The sequence below is a fragment of the Echinops telfairi genome, unplaced genomic scaffold (assembly GCF_000313985.2).
Source record: "Echinops telfairi isolate 266 unplaced genomic scaffold, ASM31398v2 ScPeMD7_18;HRSCAF=68, whole genome shotgun sequence".
Lineage (NCBI taxonomy): Eukaryota > Metazoa > Chordata > Mammalia > Afrosoricida > Tenrecidae > Echinops > Echinops telfairi.
In genome coordinates this window covers 46,632,771-46,647,449 of record NW_022103915.1, presented here as the reverse complement: position 1 = coordinate 46,647,449, position 14,679 = coordinate 46,632,771, and the positions used below count along the sequence as shown (strand labels likewise).

The window sequence follows — 14,679 nt, the reverse complement described above, 5'->3', positions numbered from 1 at the left end:
GGGGAGCGGGGAGGGGGGGTGGGAAACGAGGACCTGATGCCAGGGGCTTAAGTGGAGAGCAAATAGTTTGAGAATGATGAGGGCAATGAATGTTCAAATGTGCTTTACACAGTTGATGTATGTATGGATTGTGATAAGAGTTGTATGAGCCCCTAATAAAATGATTTAAAAAAACAAAACCATAGAGGTAATAATGCCTTGGGTCTTAAGTCTTCAACATGAATAGGGCACCAAAAGCCCAGGCAACCACATACAAAATAGTTGAACAAGAACTCATCACCATGAAGACATTGTGTTCATCGAAGATGTTTATCAGTAAAGTGATGAGGTAACCTCTGAACTGGAAGAGCATCTTGAATGGGTAAATGTTGTGTTATAATTGAATCCTTACAACAGTAAAAATGCAAATAAATGCAAATAAATCCATATTGTCCTAAGCATCCTCCATCAAAATCTTGTCCTGGGATAATAGAATAAACACCATAGAAAAGTCAAAACAAATCGGGTCCTTTGCTTTAATTGGTACTTAGGCTCAAGGTCTTTTCTGTCTTAGTATCCAATCAGTATTTACGGAATAGAACTTTTGGATACTGTGAAAAAGTGAAATCTAGATTTGAAAGAAGGAAATATAAAAGGAGAATATTTGTGGTGAAACAGGTATTTTTACAATGTAGTTTTTTGGTTTTTTTAATCGCCCTCACCCTTAAAGTTTTTCCAGGTTTTAGTTTACATCAGGATTGTGAATTATCTCACAATCCTGGAGTTGGCACTCAATACAGGCTATTAATTATTTCTTTAAGTAGAAATTCAGAGCTCATAAGAGTATTTTCTAATTTAAATAGGCAAGTTATCTCTTTCTTATATTAATTTTACTGTATCAAGTGTGAGTAGAAAACTTAAGATCTGTGCTGTTCTCCAACCCACAATTAAGAATTCAGGTTATTTATCTTGTCAGCTAAAGAAATCTCATGAAAATGTGCTAAATATCAGTATCTTTAGCTGGTTCTGGATGCATTTGACAAATCAACCTCTTTGTAGTATTTTCTCCCACCAGGTGAAATTTGTACCTAAAGGATTCCAAACTTTTTTCTTGACACCATGTTCAAATACAACCGCACCAGAATACTCCCAAGACCGCCACAGAAGATCTTTTCATGCCGAGAAGGTTCTCTGAGAATGAAATGCAGGTGATTGGGACACTGGCTACTAATTATTTAAGGTTGTATCCTGCAATGCCCAAGTCTGGTTTGAAAGAACATATTTTATTCTGTCTTACCACAACCCTGGAAGCAACTGCTTCTCTCATTTTTGACATTTTAAGGGTTAATTTTGTCAATTCTTTCTTCTTCCCATGTGCCTCCTTTCTTTTTCTATCAAAGGATCTTCTATATTCATCCATCTATAATGATAAACATAGTAAGCCAATCAAAAGCCAATTAGTACAGCAAAGTTTAGGAAATGCAAACATATATATCCATATGTAGATATATGGATACATATTAACTTGTCAGTAGATCTTTTCTGAAGCCATTCTATCAAAGTATATCAATAAAAATTTAAAAATCACAAAAAATAGGGTTTTCAAACATTATAGGAAAAAAACAGTGACCTTCAAAGAGTCAAACAAAAATAGGAACTATTAAATTTATAAGAACAGCAATAACAATAATCATAACCCAAACCCACTGCCATCGTCAATTTTGACTCACTGTGACCCTATAGGACAGCATGAACCTGCTCCCTAGGGTTTCCAAAGTTGTACATCTTTATGGGAGCAGAAAATCTTATCCCTTCTTCCCTCACCCCCACCCCCATGGAGCAGCTGGTGGAGTTTGAAAATCTGACTTTGTGGTTAGCTTATCTCACAATGAAAAATATAAAAGCAATTTCCTTTATAGTGACTCACTGGTAAAACATCACAGCCATGGTTCCTGGATTTATAGTGTGCTCGGAAACAAAGCCCTCAAACTCACTGCCACCCAGCCGATTCTGACTCCTGGTGATCCTATAGGGCAGGGCACTGCCCCTGTGGAGTTCTGAGATTATAACTCTTTAGGGGAGTAGAAAACCTCCTTTTTCTCCCCTGGAGTAGCTGATGCTTTCAAGCCTCGCGGTTAGCAGCCCAATGCATAACCTCGACACTACCCGGACTGAACACCAAACACTGCCCTCCAGTCAATTCCGAGTCATAGCGACCTATAGAGGGCAGGATAGACAACCCCAAGGTCAGCGGTTCAGAACTACTAGCCCGAGAAAGGTGAGGCTTTCTACTCCTGAAAAAAAGGTACAGCCTCAGAACCCCACTGGGGCAGTTCGACCCTGTCCCAGAGGGTTGCTTGGAGTTGGGATCGGCTCACTGGCAGGGGGTCTGCGGTTGAGTAGGCTGAAGAAGAACGGATGCATTTGAATGAGGGTGCTGGGGAAGACTACGGAAAGTCCCCTGTACTGCCGTAACAACAAGCAAGTCTATTTTTGAAAGAAGTACCTTGCGGATGCTCCTGCTGAGTGAGGATGCCAAGACTTCCCCTGACATACTTGGGGCATGTTATCAGGAGGAATCAGTCCATGGAGAAGGACCTCACGTTGGCAAAGTAGAGGGTCAATGAAAAAGCTGAGGAGCCTCAATGAAATGAAATGAACTGGCACATTTACAAATGAAGCTAACAACCACTGGGAGGACGGGGCTGTCTTTTGTTCTGTTGCACACGTGACTGCTATGAATTTTGATCAACTCTGTGGCGCCTAACCACAGCAACAGCAGCAGATTCAAACCCACCCAGGGGTCCCTCAGACAGGTCTGTCGATCTGCTTCTGAAAGGTCCAACCTGGAGAGTCTCATGAAACAGCTCGACTGGGAACAGTGGCACTGCGAGTCAGACTGGCCCAACGGCAGCTGGCGAACATACCAAGAGGGGATCAGATAGTCATCCCCAACGTGAACGAAGAATTGCCCAGAAACTTAAATCCACATTTTCTTAATGGGAAACAGAAAACAGACTAAAGACAAAGTGCACAACATAACAAGAAAAGGCACACCATGCTGTCTTTAGCAACTTGGTATCACCAACCAATGTGTGCGGATCACAGGTCAGACCCTGGTGAAGTGGGTCAGCCCTTGGCAAAGGTAAGCACATGGTGGATTTGTCTGGTCAAATGAAGGAATGGGAAGGAACCAAGGAACTGAACAGTGAGGCCTGAGAAGGAACATTGAACTCTGCCGCAGAGCAATGAAACCTCTGTCTGACGGCCTTCCCCCAGCTGTTTTGCCAGAACGACTACTCTGAACAATGAACATTATCCGTGGTCTATGCGCCAGGGGACAAACCCAGATGAAAGAAACTTGGTGCAGCTTAGTTCTCCAGATGATTTCTTGGCTTTTTAAAAAATCACTTGAAAGAGGTCTTTTGCCATAGATTTGCCCAAGGCAGTACGTCCTTGTTTGATTTTTTTTTTCTTTGCCTGCTGATTTCTATGGGCATTGATTGTGGATCCAAGTAAAATGAAATTTTTGACAACCACTATCTTTTCTCCATTTATCATATTGTTGCTTACTGAGCCACTTGTGAGGCTGTCTGTTTTTTCTGCTGAAGCATAGCCCACTGAAGGCTGGAGTCTTTGTTGGATAGCAGTGAGTGCTCGCCGTCCTCTCCGCTGTCAGTGCCCAAGGCTATGGCATCTCCCTGTCACAAGTTGTTAGTGAGTCTTCCTCCAATCCTGGTACCAAATTCTCCTTCATACAGTCTGGTGTCTTGGATTATTTGCTCAGCCGACAGCTTGAATAAATCTGGCGAGAGGACACAACCTGGATCCAGCGCCTTCCTTATTTGAAATCAAGTATTATCCCCTTGTTCAGTTGCACCAAATGCCTCATTTTCGCTGTAGAGGTTCCGCATGAGCACAGTGAAGTATTCTGGCATTCCCACGCTTCTCTGTGCTATCCACAGTTTGTCAAGATTCACACTATGTTTCTGCACAGGCAGTAAAACACAAGGAAACCTCTTTCTCGTGTTCTCTGCGTTCAGGCAGGATCCAGCCTCCATCAGCAATGACATCCTCATTCCACATCCTCTTCTGAGTCTTGCTTCAAATTCTGGCAGTTCTGCCACAACCGGTTTTTAATATCTTCAGCACAATTTTACTTAACTATGGTGTGAATGATGTTGTTCAGTCCTCTCTTCATTCTGTTGGATCACCTTTCTTTGCAGTAGACTCAAGCAGGACCTCTTTCAGCTGATAGCAGTCCTCCAAGGTCTTGGCAGAGCCACGTGAGTGCTTCCAGAGTTGTGTAATCACAAAACCAATATGTAATTGTATATTGTGAAATACTTATTTCTAGTAACAAATAAATGAAATTTTGTCTTGAAGCACGGTGTAGCATGGGTAGCAGTCTTAATATAACAACAGTAAACTACATTTTGTGACAGTATGTGTAAAAAGCCAGCATCATGGTGAAGGTTGAGATAGCTTCTTTCTCACCAGATCAGCATATCTGCATGTGAGCAGAACCGCCTGAAGACGGATAGAGGAGCGGTGTCTCAGTTCCTAAGACCATCGGAAATATGTGTTTTCCAATGGCCTTAGGCAACCCCTGTGAAAGGGTCCTTCGGCCCCCAAAGGGGTCGCGACCCACAGGTTGAGAACCACTGCTCTAGCTCATCAATCAGAGTAAGGTCAGGGCCAGACTGCAGGGCCAACTATCAGTTGCTCATATTGTTCAAGTTGCAGCTGAAGAAAATCAAGCCAAGTCCACAAGAGCCGAAGTGTGCTCTTTAGTATACTGAGATACACCCCAAATTAGGGATAATCTCAAGAATGGATTTGATATATTGAACACTACTGACCAAATGAGTTAGGGGATGACATCAAGAATATCATACATAAAAATCATTTTTAAAAATACAAAAATGGATGTGAGAAGAGACCAGGAAACTTGCTGATGAATGTAGAGTAGTTGAGGCTAATAGAAGAAAAAAATGAAATAAAAGAGCTGAACTGAAGATTTCAAAATGCAGCCCGAGATGACAAAACAAATTATCATAATGAAACGTATAAAGAACCAGAGTGAAAGAAAATCAGAAGGGGGAAACATGCTCAGTATGTCTCAAGGCGAAAGAACTGAAGAAAAAAAAAAAAGAAACCTTGAGTTGTATTACTGAAGGAGTCTCTGGGCAAAATATTGCATGATGCAGGAAGCATCGCAAGAAGAGATAAGGAATATACAGAACCACTGCACCAAAAGTTTTGGCTACTGTTCAACCACTTCCGGAAGAAACATGATCAGTAAGATGTCAAAGTTGCACTGAACACATTGGCAAAAAGCAAGGTTCTAGGAATTGACAAAATACCAATTGAGGATGTTTCAACAAATAAATGTACCGTATGTACTCATGTATAAGCTGACCAGAATATCAGCAGAGGCACCTAATTTTACCACAAAAACTGCATTAAGAATGTGCTGAAAAACTTGGCTTATACATGAGTATATACAGTAATCACTATGCTTTAATTATGTTCAATTTGTAATAATGAAAATACATCCTGCATATCAGATATTTACATTATGATTCTTAACAGCAGCAAAATTACAGTTAGGAGGTAGCAACAAAAGTAATTTTATGGTGGGGGTCATCACGACATGAGGAACTGATTACCAATAATTATCAGTTTATTCCCAGGGAATGCATTAGTTTTCCAAGGTGGATGTTAGAGAAATGATTTCCTCTTGCTCCTTCATTGAACAAGAAAATAGTCCAATTGTTATTGGTAGCCCTTTTGTTTCCATGGAGGAAACTCTATTTAAGGTGCAAGATGGAGCATGATCTATTCTGAGAGGCTGTCACAGCTCTAAAATCTACACTGTGCAATATAATAAATGATCTTGCTGCTTAAACAAGGCAGAGTCTGGACTTGTTGTAAGCACCGGAAAGCACCCTGACTCCCAGAACCTTCACAACATGCTTCTTGCAAAGATGCTAACGAATGGATGGGTTATCTAGACACAGAAATTACATAAATACATAAAGGCTTTACTGTGAAATACTTCTTATGAGGCAGGCACTTATAGGGATTAAGAAGCTCAGACTTAATTGGAATTATAAATACCCCAAAGGTCTTACCATAGAATCAATCACCAGGTGAAGCGAATATGATTCACGACTAGATTTTTTTTCTCCTTTAACATTTCAATGAAGAAATGCCAAAAAGTATTGTATAAACTGAGATTATGCCAATTGTGGTCAGCAGAGGGCAGCCTCAGGAGCTCACCATCAGTCGTTATCATGGGCTAGGCCTGGTAGCAGAGGGTCAATACCAAAGCTGGAAACACCTAGTATGGAGGCAACCCTAAGTACGTAGGAAGAATCCTCAGTGCTGAGTGAGTTTTAATTGAGGTGGCATAACAAATAGTCCAGCCCCTTCCAACCCTACTCTACCACAGGATGGAGAGCCATCCCCACCGATTCCCTCTTCCTGCTTCCCTGCTTCAGCCTTGAAACACTCTGGTGTCTCTAGAGCCCTGGGCTCTTCCCAGCCTTCTACAGACTGCTTCTCTGGAAGATTCATCCAGCAGAGGCAGCAGGAACTGAGAACTCAGTCTACATGCTCTGGTTCTCTTTGTAGAGATACAGTCTCAGAATTGTCAAGGAAGTCCCATAAGATGGTGGCAAAGTGCTTGTTCCTATAGGGCAGCAGATGGCCAAGGGGCCGAACCCTAAGGTTGCAAAACTGGTCACTTAACTTCTTCCCCATGACCAGAGATGTTTCTACACAATAAATACCTCTCCCAGAAGGCTCCAAATGTTCTTGAGTCCCCTGCTTTCTGCCAATCTTTACATCACAGAAGAGGCTACAGAAAACACCTGCAGGGCTTCAGGACAGATGCATTACTTTCCATGCCCTGATTTAGGCTCCGTTCAGTTTCTGCATCTTAAAAATCAAAGGAAGAAATCCTGGCATTTACCTGGGCACTTATTCTTTTTTTCATTGCCAGATATTCTTCTCTATCCACTTCCATTCTCGTCTTTGTCTCTTCGAGGCAACTTTTGTGTGCTTCAATTTCCTCTTTTTCAAGGTTTATCTTGGTGTAGGTATCATTTATGAAAATGATAGAGGCGGCTTTTCTTTCCAACATGTGGTTGAATAACACGACCGATCGCTCGTGCTTCCTCGCTAACGCCTCTTGCTTCTCCCTACGAGGAAAATGTGACATGAAAAATAGATGGTGGGCTGGTGGGTGAGAGTTTGAAAGTCTGTTTGTTAAGCTACATCACTTTAATGTGAGAAACTGTCAAGAATATTTTATAGTTGTGCTTATAACTGTCCAAATTCAGTTGAAATGAGGACAGAAGTAAGCATGAGACAAGTGTCGAGTTTGCGATCATTTTCCACTAGAAAAACTCCACATAGCCACCACCTCTCCCCATCAATCCCAGTAGATCATGGCAAGATTCAGATAGTAACTATGGTGCCGTTTGGTTTAAAGTATCCAATGATTCAAAAATAAATGTGACTAGGTACGTGGTACCTGGCCATTTATACACAGACAGTCCCTGACATCTTTTTTTTTTTTCATTGACAGACAATACCTACTTGCCATTTAAACAGGACTTTGGATCCTTTAGAACTGGTTCAGCTTGCACTGACAAAGTAAAACTAAACCGGCATTTTTACAATTTGGGTAGTTTATCATGCTAACTGGAAAGTGGGCAGTGAACAGGCCAAAGCCCTGTAAGGGAGACTCAGAAGAGCCTGGTGCGCTCTGCCTGCGGTGAGTCAGACTTGTGACACTGTGTTCTTGGCAAGACTGGGGAGAGTCACATTCTCTCAAAGCAGTGTGGTCAGCCACCCTCTTTGAGCGGGGCCCTCCTGTTGCAGCTTGGCTCACCAGGTCCAAGCTCTGCTTTCATGTCAGCGACATTTGCTCTCCCTTTGAGACAACTGAACCAACCTCTACCTGCCCTTGCTTTCAAATCACTGAAAAGGCCTCTTTCACCAAAGTCAGACTAAATAAGAACCATATGCACCTACACATTCACCTTAAAGATGTAGGGCGGAATGGACCTCATTGGTAGCTCATGGGAGACTGCCTGTATAGCATTGCCCTATCTAGCTTATCATCCTAAAATAAGGTAGTGAAGTTGAATAAAGATAAATATCCCACCACCCCTCTAGTGAACTTCTAATGCAGTGGGGGTACAGGAGAAAGCCCTCTTTCCTCGGAGGATGGGGATGGGGGTGGGGAGGAGACCTCTAAGAGGGCTGAGTTCACAGGATGCTTGAAACCCAATTTGAGCCCTCTTACATGGTCCTGGTCACAGCCAGATCTGGGTTACAGGGAGACAAGCTCACACATCAACGATGGGCCACAGCCAGCGTGAGGAACCCATTAAGATGGTGAGAAACAGAGACCCCAGGGTTAAGGACAGACAAACAAACAAAATGGGAGGAGGGTCTGGTGGTGCCATTTCTCCCCTTTCTTTCTAAAATCTCTCATCACTTAAAGGCATTTTCTGATTTTAATGTTCATTGTTTAAAAAGCCGTTTCCTTCTAGTGGATTGTGTGTGAGGCCCAGAAAATGGGGACCGGGCTGTTGTTCCATTTCGTTTCCAGAAGTGAACTCTCCAGAGAGATACATGGGAGCCTGAGACAGAGGTTCAGTGAGAGGATCGAACAGTGGGGTGCTTTGTGGGTCCAGCAGAGGGAACTTTTTGAGGATTCAAGAGCCCGAGGATCATGAATACTCAGGAGAGAATAAAACAGAAAGCAAAAACCAAAAACTAATTACGTGTATGATGAGGGTTGGGAACTAGAGATCATCATATCCGACGAGTTGGAGCTACTGAAATTAGCTAATGGTTGGGCCTTGATGATGCTCACTAAGCAACAACGTCTGCTGGTAATTTGTCTTTGCATAAAGATTTGTCTCCAGCCCAGGCTTCTCAAAGTGAGGCCACTGGGCTAGCAGCATGAGCATCGAGAGAGAACTTGTTAGAAATGCAAATGTTCAGGTCTCAGGGGGACCTGAATCCGAACCCCTGGTTAGGTCATCCCACAAGCTCTCCAGCTGAAGCCTGTTCCAGTTTGAGAGCCACACGCCTGTCCGGCGGGGTGAGATGCGCTGGCCAGCTGATATGAGTATCCAGCCTGAGTGTTATCTGCTTGCTTGCTGGCTCTTAGGTTAGAAATTGAGCGTCTGGTTTATATAGCAGTCTCTGGCAATTGTAGCCGGCACTCACCCCCACCCCTGCCCCACGCGCGCACACACATACAAATATGCATGTGAACACTCAACAGGGGGTAAGTTGTGAGAAGGCTTCTAAAAGGTCGTGCTTCAATGGAACGAAAAGGCAATGGAGTTTCTCCACAAACTTTTGTAGTCTCCTTAAATGCAGCCGTTCTCAAATGTATTAATTCCTAAACTTTCCTTTTTTATGGAGTGTTTCCCAGAACGAGTGTTCTGTGGGGCCTACTTTGGTAAATACACGACCAGCTGGGCCTTGCTGGGCCTGGACTGTTGATGCTTTGGTTTCTTGGATACCAAGCAACTCTCTTCCTCATGGTCATGGCGGAACTTGCTCATGGATGAAGAGGCTGGGTACTAACGGAATGAGGGAATCCTGCACGATTTAAGATAAAGAAAGGTATGCGTCGGGGGTGTATCTGCTCACCACCCTTATTCAATCTGTATGCTGAGCAAATCACCAGAGAAGCTGGACGGTGGGAGGAAGACTGAACCATGAGGACTGGAGGAAGGCTCACTAACAGCTTGCTGTATGTGGATAACACAGCTTGTTTGCTGAAAGTGAGGAAGACCGTAAGGAACTGCTCCGATGAAGAGCAAGGATTTTAGCCTTCAGTATGGATTACAGCCCACGAGAAGAAAACCCAAATCCTCACAACCGGCCCAGTAGAGATGCCTGGAGAAAAGATTGAAGTTGTCGAGGACTTTGTCCTGAGTGGATCCACAATCAATGCTCAGGGAAGCAGCAGTCAATAGGTCAAATGACATATTGCCTGGGGGTAAAGGCGCTGCACAAAACCTCTACAAAGTGCGGAAGAACAAGGAAGAGACTTGGAAGACTAAGGTGAGCCGGACCCACGCCTTGCCTCAGAAGCACGCGGAAGTCGGACACTGAATAAGGAAGACTGAAGAAGAACTGATGCGTTTGAATTGTGATGTTGGAGAAGAACATTGCAGCATCAAGGGCTGTCAAAAGAAGCAGCAAATCGGTCCTGGAGGAAGGCCGGCCAGAAGACGCCTCCGAGGCAAGGCTGGGGAGACTTCATCTGACATACTTCAGACACGTCATCGGGAGAGACCAGGCCCTGGAGAAGGACAGCATGCTTGGGAAAGTGGAGGGCAGTGAAAAAGAGGACGCCCTCAGCCAGATGAGCCGACACGGTGGCTGCAACAATGGGCTCAAGCATACGAAGGAATTGTGAGGGTGGCACAGGACCCAGGGATGGTCAATTCGCTCTGTTGCACGTAGGGTCGCTATCGGTCAGAACCAACCTGAGGGCACCCCACGGGAACAACAAGAAGCAACCCTCTGATGATATTTGAGGGTTTTTTGGTGGGGATGGGGAGGTGTTTCGTATGATGACAGAACTATAGTTAGGGCTCTTCGAACATTTCTCACGCTGGCAAACGGACATCCCGATACTCAATTCCATTTTGCACATGTGCTCAGTGCCCTCTGTGTTCCACAGGGCAAGATTGCCCTCATCTGGGTGTCTTCCTTTCAGGCTAGCTCTCTTCCTCTCACCAGCTGGACAATCAAGAGCGTGATCCCCATATCACAAATGGGGGTCACGGGCCCACAGGGGTAACGTGGTGGTCTGAGGCTACATAACTCCGGCCTGAAGACAAGGAAGAGAACTGCTGCTGGCCACACACAGCGTCTCATTCAAGCACAGGTAAAATCGGGGACCTTCTCGTGGGAACCATCCTTAGGCCTGCAGTAGATTATGGCGGAACTTCTTTAAGGATTTAAGCCAGATAAAATATATCTGATGCAAAACAATACCAAAAAGTATAAGAAATAAATAACAATGCGATACAAAAACAAAAAACCAAACTCTTTGCCGTTGAGTTGGCGCCAGCTCGTGGTGAGGTTATGCGTTACATAGTGGAACTGTTTCATAGGGTTTTGGGGGCTGTAATCTTTATGGAAGTGGATTGCCAGACCCTGCATCCAGGGCCACAGGGTAAGTTAAGCCCACCAGCCCGGAGGGTAACCATCAAGCACAATTGTTTGTGCCACCCAAGGACCTTAGAAACCCAGTAGCCTTTCTGGCTTTGGTGGTGGTGGTTTGTAAGTTGAAGTCTACTAAAGGCAAAACTAATGCCACCTTGCACCTCTAACTTGCGTGGCAGCATGCTAGGTGGTGTGATTTACGAATAGCTGTTCCCAGGAAGCTGGGTCGCCTCTGAAGTTTTCTGGGCCTCCTGCCTGCAGCAGTGGAAGATTCTCCGCTCTCTTCTCCAGCTCTCCAGAGTCAACACCAATCCCATATCAGCCTGGGTCTCCTTCCCAGATTTGTCTCTACTTCCCCAATGTCCCAAACCAGTTGAGATCACAGGGCACACCCCTCAGGACAGTCCTCCCCTCCAGCCCAGCTCCCCATCCCCAACTCCTCCGGCCCGTTGCCTGAAATGCTCAATCAAAACACTTACCCCAGAGATATGTTGTTTTCTTTCAGCTCAACGATTTTCTTCTTCAGCGACTCTATTTCCCTTTCAAGACTTATATTTTTCATATGCAATTTATTTATTTCAAAAAGATTTAATTTACGGGCATCTCTGACACACTCTTAAAAAGTAAGTGGAAACATGACTTCATTAACTGAGAAAGTACATACATGTGGATACTGACTTTTCTAAATCATAAACAAATTAAATCATCCGGTGAAAGATTCTTTGTATTATGTTCTGGTATCAGATACCTCTTAATGCTTTGGATCCGCTCAGTCTCAACTATCGCTGGTTTCTCTTATTTCAGTTTTCTATGGGCTTCAACAACTTTCCCCAGCACAGAGGGACAGCACCTGGTTTCTGACTGCGCCATGCACCGCTCAGTTCCTGGCCTACAAATACCCCATTGCCTCTCTCCTGAGACTTCTTAGATAAGCCAGGAGTAACCTGGGTGTATGGGAGGTTGGGCAAACATTTGACCTTTGGTAGAAAGGGCCAGGGACGCTGTCCTCCCTCACACTGACGGATGGCCCTGCGAACTTGGCCTCAGAAGCAGGTTGTGTGCATTTCGCATGGCCAGTTTCATTATGCATCTTCCTATGGCTGTCCCCTTCCCTCTGTTGTAGTCTCCTGATCATCTACTCCTGTTCTTGGAATTTCATTCAATAAAATACTCATACAAAAGCCATCACCACAACGGGTTTTGCTTTCTGGAGAACTCCATGTATTTAAGACCCGATTATTCATCAATAAAGAACAAATCAGTGTAATCACATACAACTTCAGAGGACAGTTCAGTGCATGACAGAATACACATGCATTTTAGACCGCTGTGGTTCTCAACCTGTGGGTCGTGACCCTTTTGGGGGTCGAACAACCCTTTCACAGGGGTAGCCCGATTCATAACAGTAGCAAAATTACAGTTGTGAAGTAGTAATGAAAATAATTTTATGGTTGGGGGCCCACCACAACATGAGGAGAGGGTCACGGCATTAGGAAGGTTGAGAACCACTGGATTAGAAAGTTCTGGACCACCCATTTCTACACAACACCTTCCATAGAAACTACCCAGTTGCTACTCTGAGAGAGCTAGACTATTTCTTCAACTTCTAGGCTGGTCATTAAATTGTCCGTAATATCAGGGCTTCTCCAACGTTATGTCTCAAATATACACATGTACGACCAGGGGATTTTGCTGAAAGGCAGATTCTCTGTAGTGGGTCTGGGGCGAGCCCAAGTGTCAGCATTTCTAACTCCACTCTTGAGTGAAACTGATGCTACTAGTCCAAGGACTCCCTTTCAGTGGCAACATTTTATAATATCATATATAAACCAATTTATTTGGTTAAGCAGTCATTGTGTACCAAATATAAACCAATATTATATTTTTTTCCTTCAAAAATATTTTCTTGATTATAAAAAGAAATACATCCTGAAGATAAAGAAGGAACCAAAAATAACAAAATAAAAATACCTATAATTCTGCCTTTGGTACACATCTTTCTGAGTTTTACTTTTTCTCTGCCCACATAGATAGTTGGCTATATTTTCTCTGCAAGTACAATAGTTTTATTATCTCCTGCATTAGTCAAAGTTCAATTAGCAGACAGGCATCTTAAAGTCATTTGAAGAGGGCACCTTTTTCAGTTATAATGGAGGATTGGAATGATGAATAATTGGTTAATAACTAAAAGCGAGTGAGGACTCTAAGTAGCAAGGGTAACAGGCATCAGAATTGGCTCTATTTCTGGGGCTAAGATCAGAGTGTTCAAGGGAGTGGAATACCAGGGCTGAGCTCCAGACTCTGTTGGGGGGCAGCTCACTGGAAGGCAAAGATATTGCTAAGGTGCTGTACTGGCTTTCCCATTGGGATATTGAGGGACTTTGTCCACAGGGGGTGCCATGTCTCTGAGCTTAGACTGCCTTGCTTTTTCTGGGCCTTGCAAGGTTTCCATCTTTGACCAGGTGCAATCTTACCATTTGTCTACTCCTCTCCATGAGTGGGAAATATCTGAGTTTCGCTTCTCTTAACAAGCTTCCACCTCCCACAGTTTCTGGCTTTGGCAAGGTTTTCTGATATATCATTGTGTTGGTCATTTTGGCATTTCTTGTTTACTCATGAGACTCAGTACTCTTTCTGTACATGTTGGTCATTTGATTTCATCTTTGATGAATGGCCTTTTCAGTTCTCTTGCTAATTTTCCCTAGTGTTGTCTATTTTTTTTCTTATTGATTTAAAAAGAGCTCTTTATATATTGTTTAATCCAAATCCTGAGTTGGTTATGGGTGTGTGATAGTTAAAGTTATGTGTCTACTTGGCTAGGTCATGAACCTCAGTGGTGTGGCAGTTATAGAATGATGCTATCTGCCTACATGTAGTGATAAGATGTGAATAGCTAGTCATTTTAATGGGGTGATTTCCTTGAGGGGGTCACCTGTATCCAATATAGGTGGGGGTTCTACTCACTCCCAATCCTACATCTGGCCAATGATCCTTTGACCTTCAGTTCTTGGGACATGAGCTTTGTGACGGGTAGATTGTGAGATCCGCCAGCTCCCCATGCACATGAACCAGCAACAACCTACTTCCTGACCTGCTGTGTGTGTGTGTGTGTGTGTGTGTGTGTGTGTGTGTGTGTGTGTGCAGACTATAGTGAGGTCACAAAACTTATCTTCCATTGAGGAGCATGAGTTTTCACTCTTTTTATTATATCTTTTGATGAAAAAATATTCTTAAAGTAGTACAATCTGTCAGTATTTTCCTTTATGCTTAGTGTTTCAGTATTTTGCTTAAGAAACTTTGACTTCTGTGAAGCTGGTGACACGAGCAGGTATAACTCCCACCTGAGCACACAAACAAAGCAACTAGAAATACGAGGGCGTTGAAAGTGTTGCCATTGGGCCTCCACTCAAGTACTCCCTCAACACAAGAATACTTTCTTCTAGTAAATTGGCATTCTATGATGCTCACCTTCCCGACACAACC

The 14,679-nt window shown here is 43.6% G+C and overlaps 1 protein-coding gene across 1 annotated transcript in view; it reads right to left on the bottom strand.

Annotated features, from left to right (window-relative positions):
- Positions 1-14,679, bottom strand: part of CCDC175 (coiled-coil domain containing 175) — a 97,670-nt gene that overhangs the window by 71,128 nt on the left and 11,863 nt on the right. The window contains exons 4-6 of the mRNA XM_045287629.1: positions 11,676-11,811; positions 6,959-7,187; positions 1,277-1,399 (exon numbers count right to left, since the gene is read on the bottom strand). Of these exons, the coding sequence (XP_045143564.1) occupies positions 1,277-1,399; positions 6,959-7,187; positions 11,676-11,811 (488 nt within the window). The remainder of the gene's footprint in view (positions 1-1,276; positions 1,400-6,958; positions 7,188-11,675; positions 11,812-14,679) is intronic.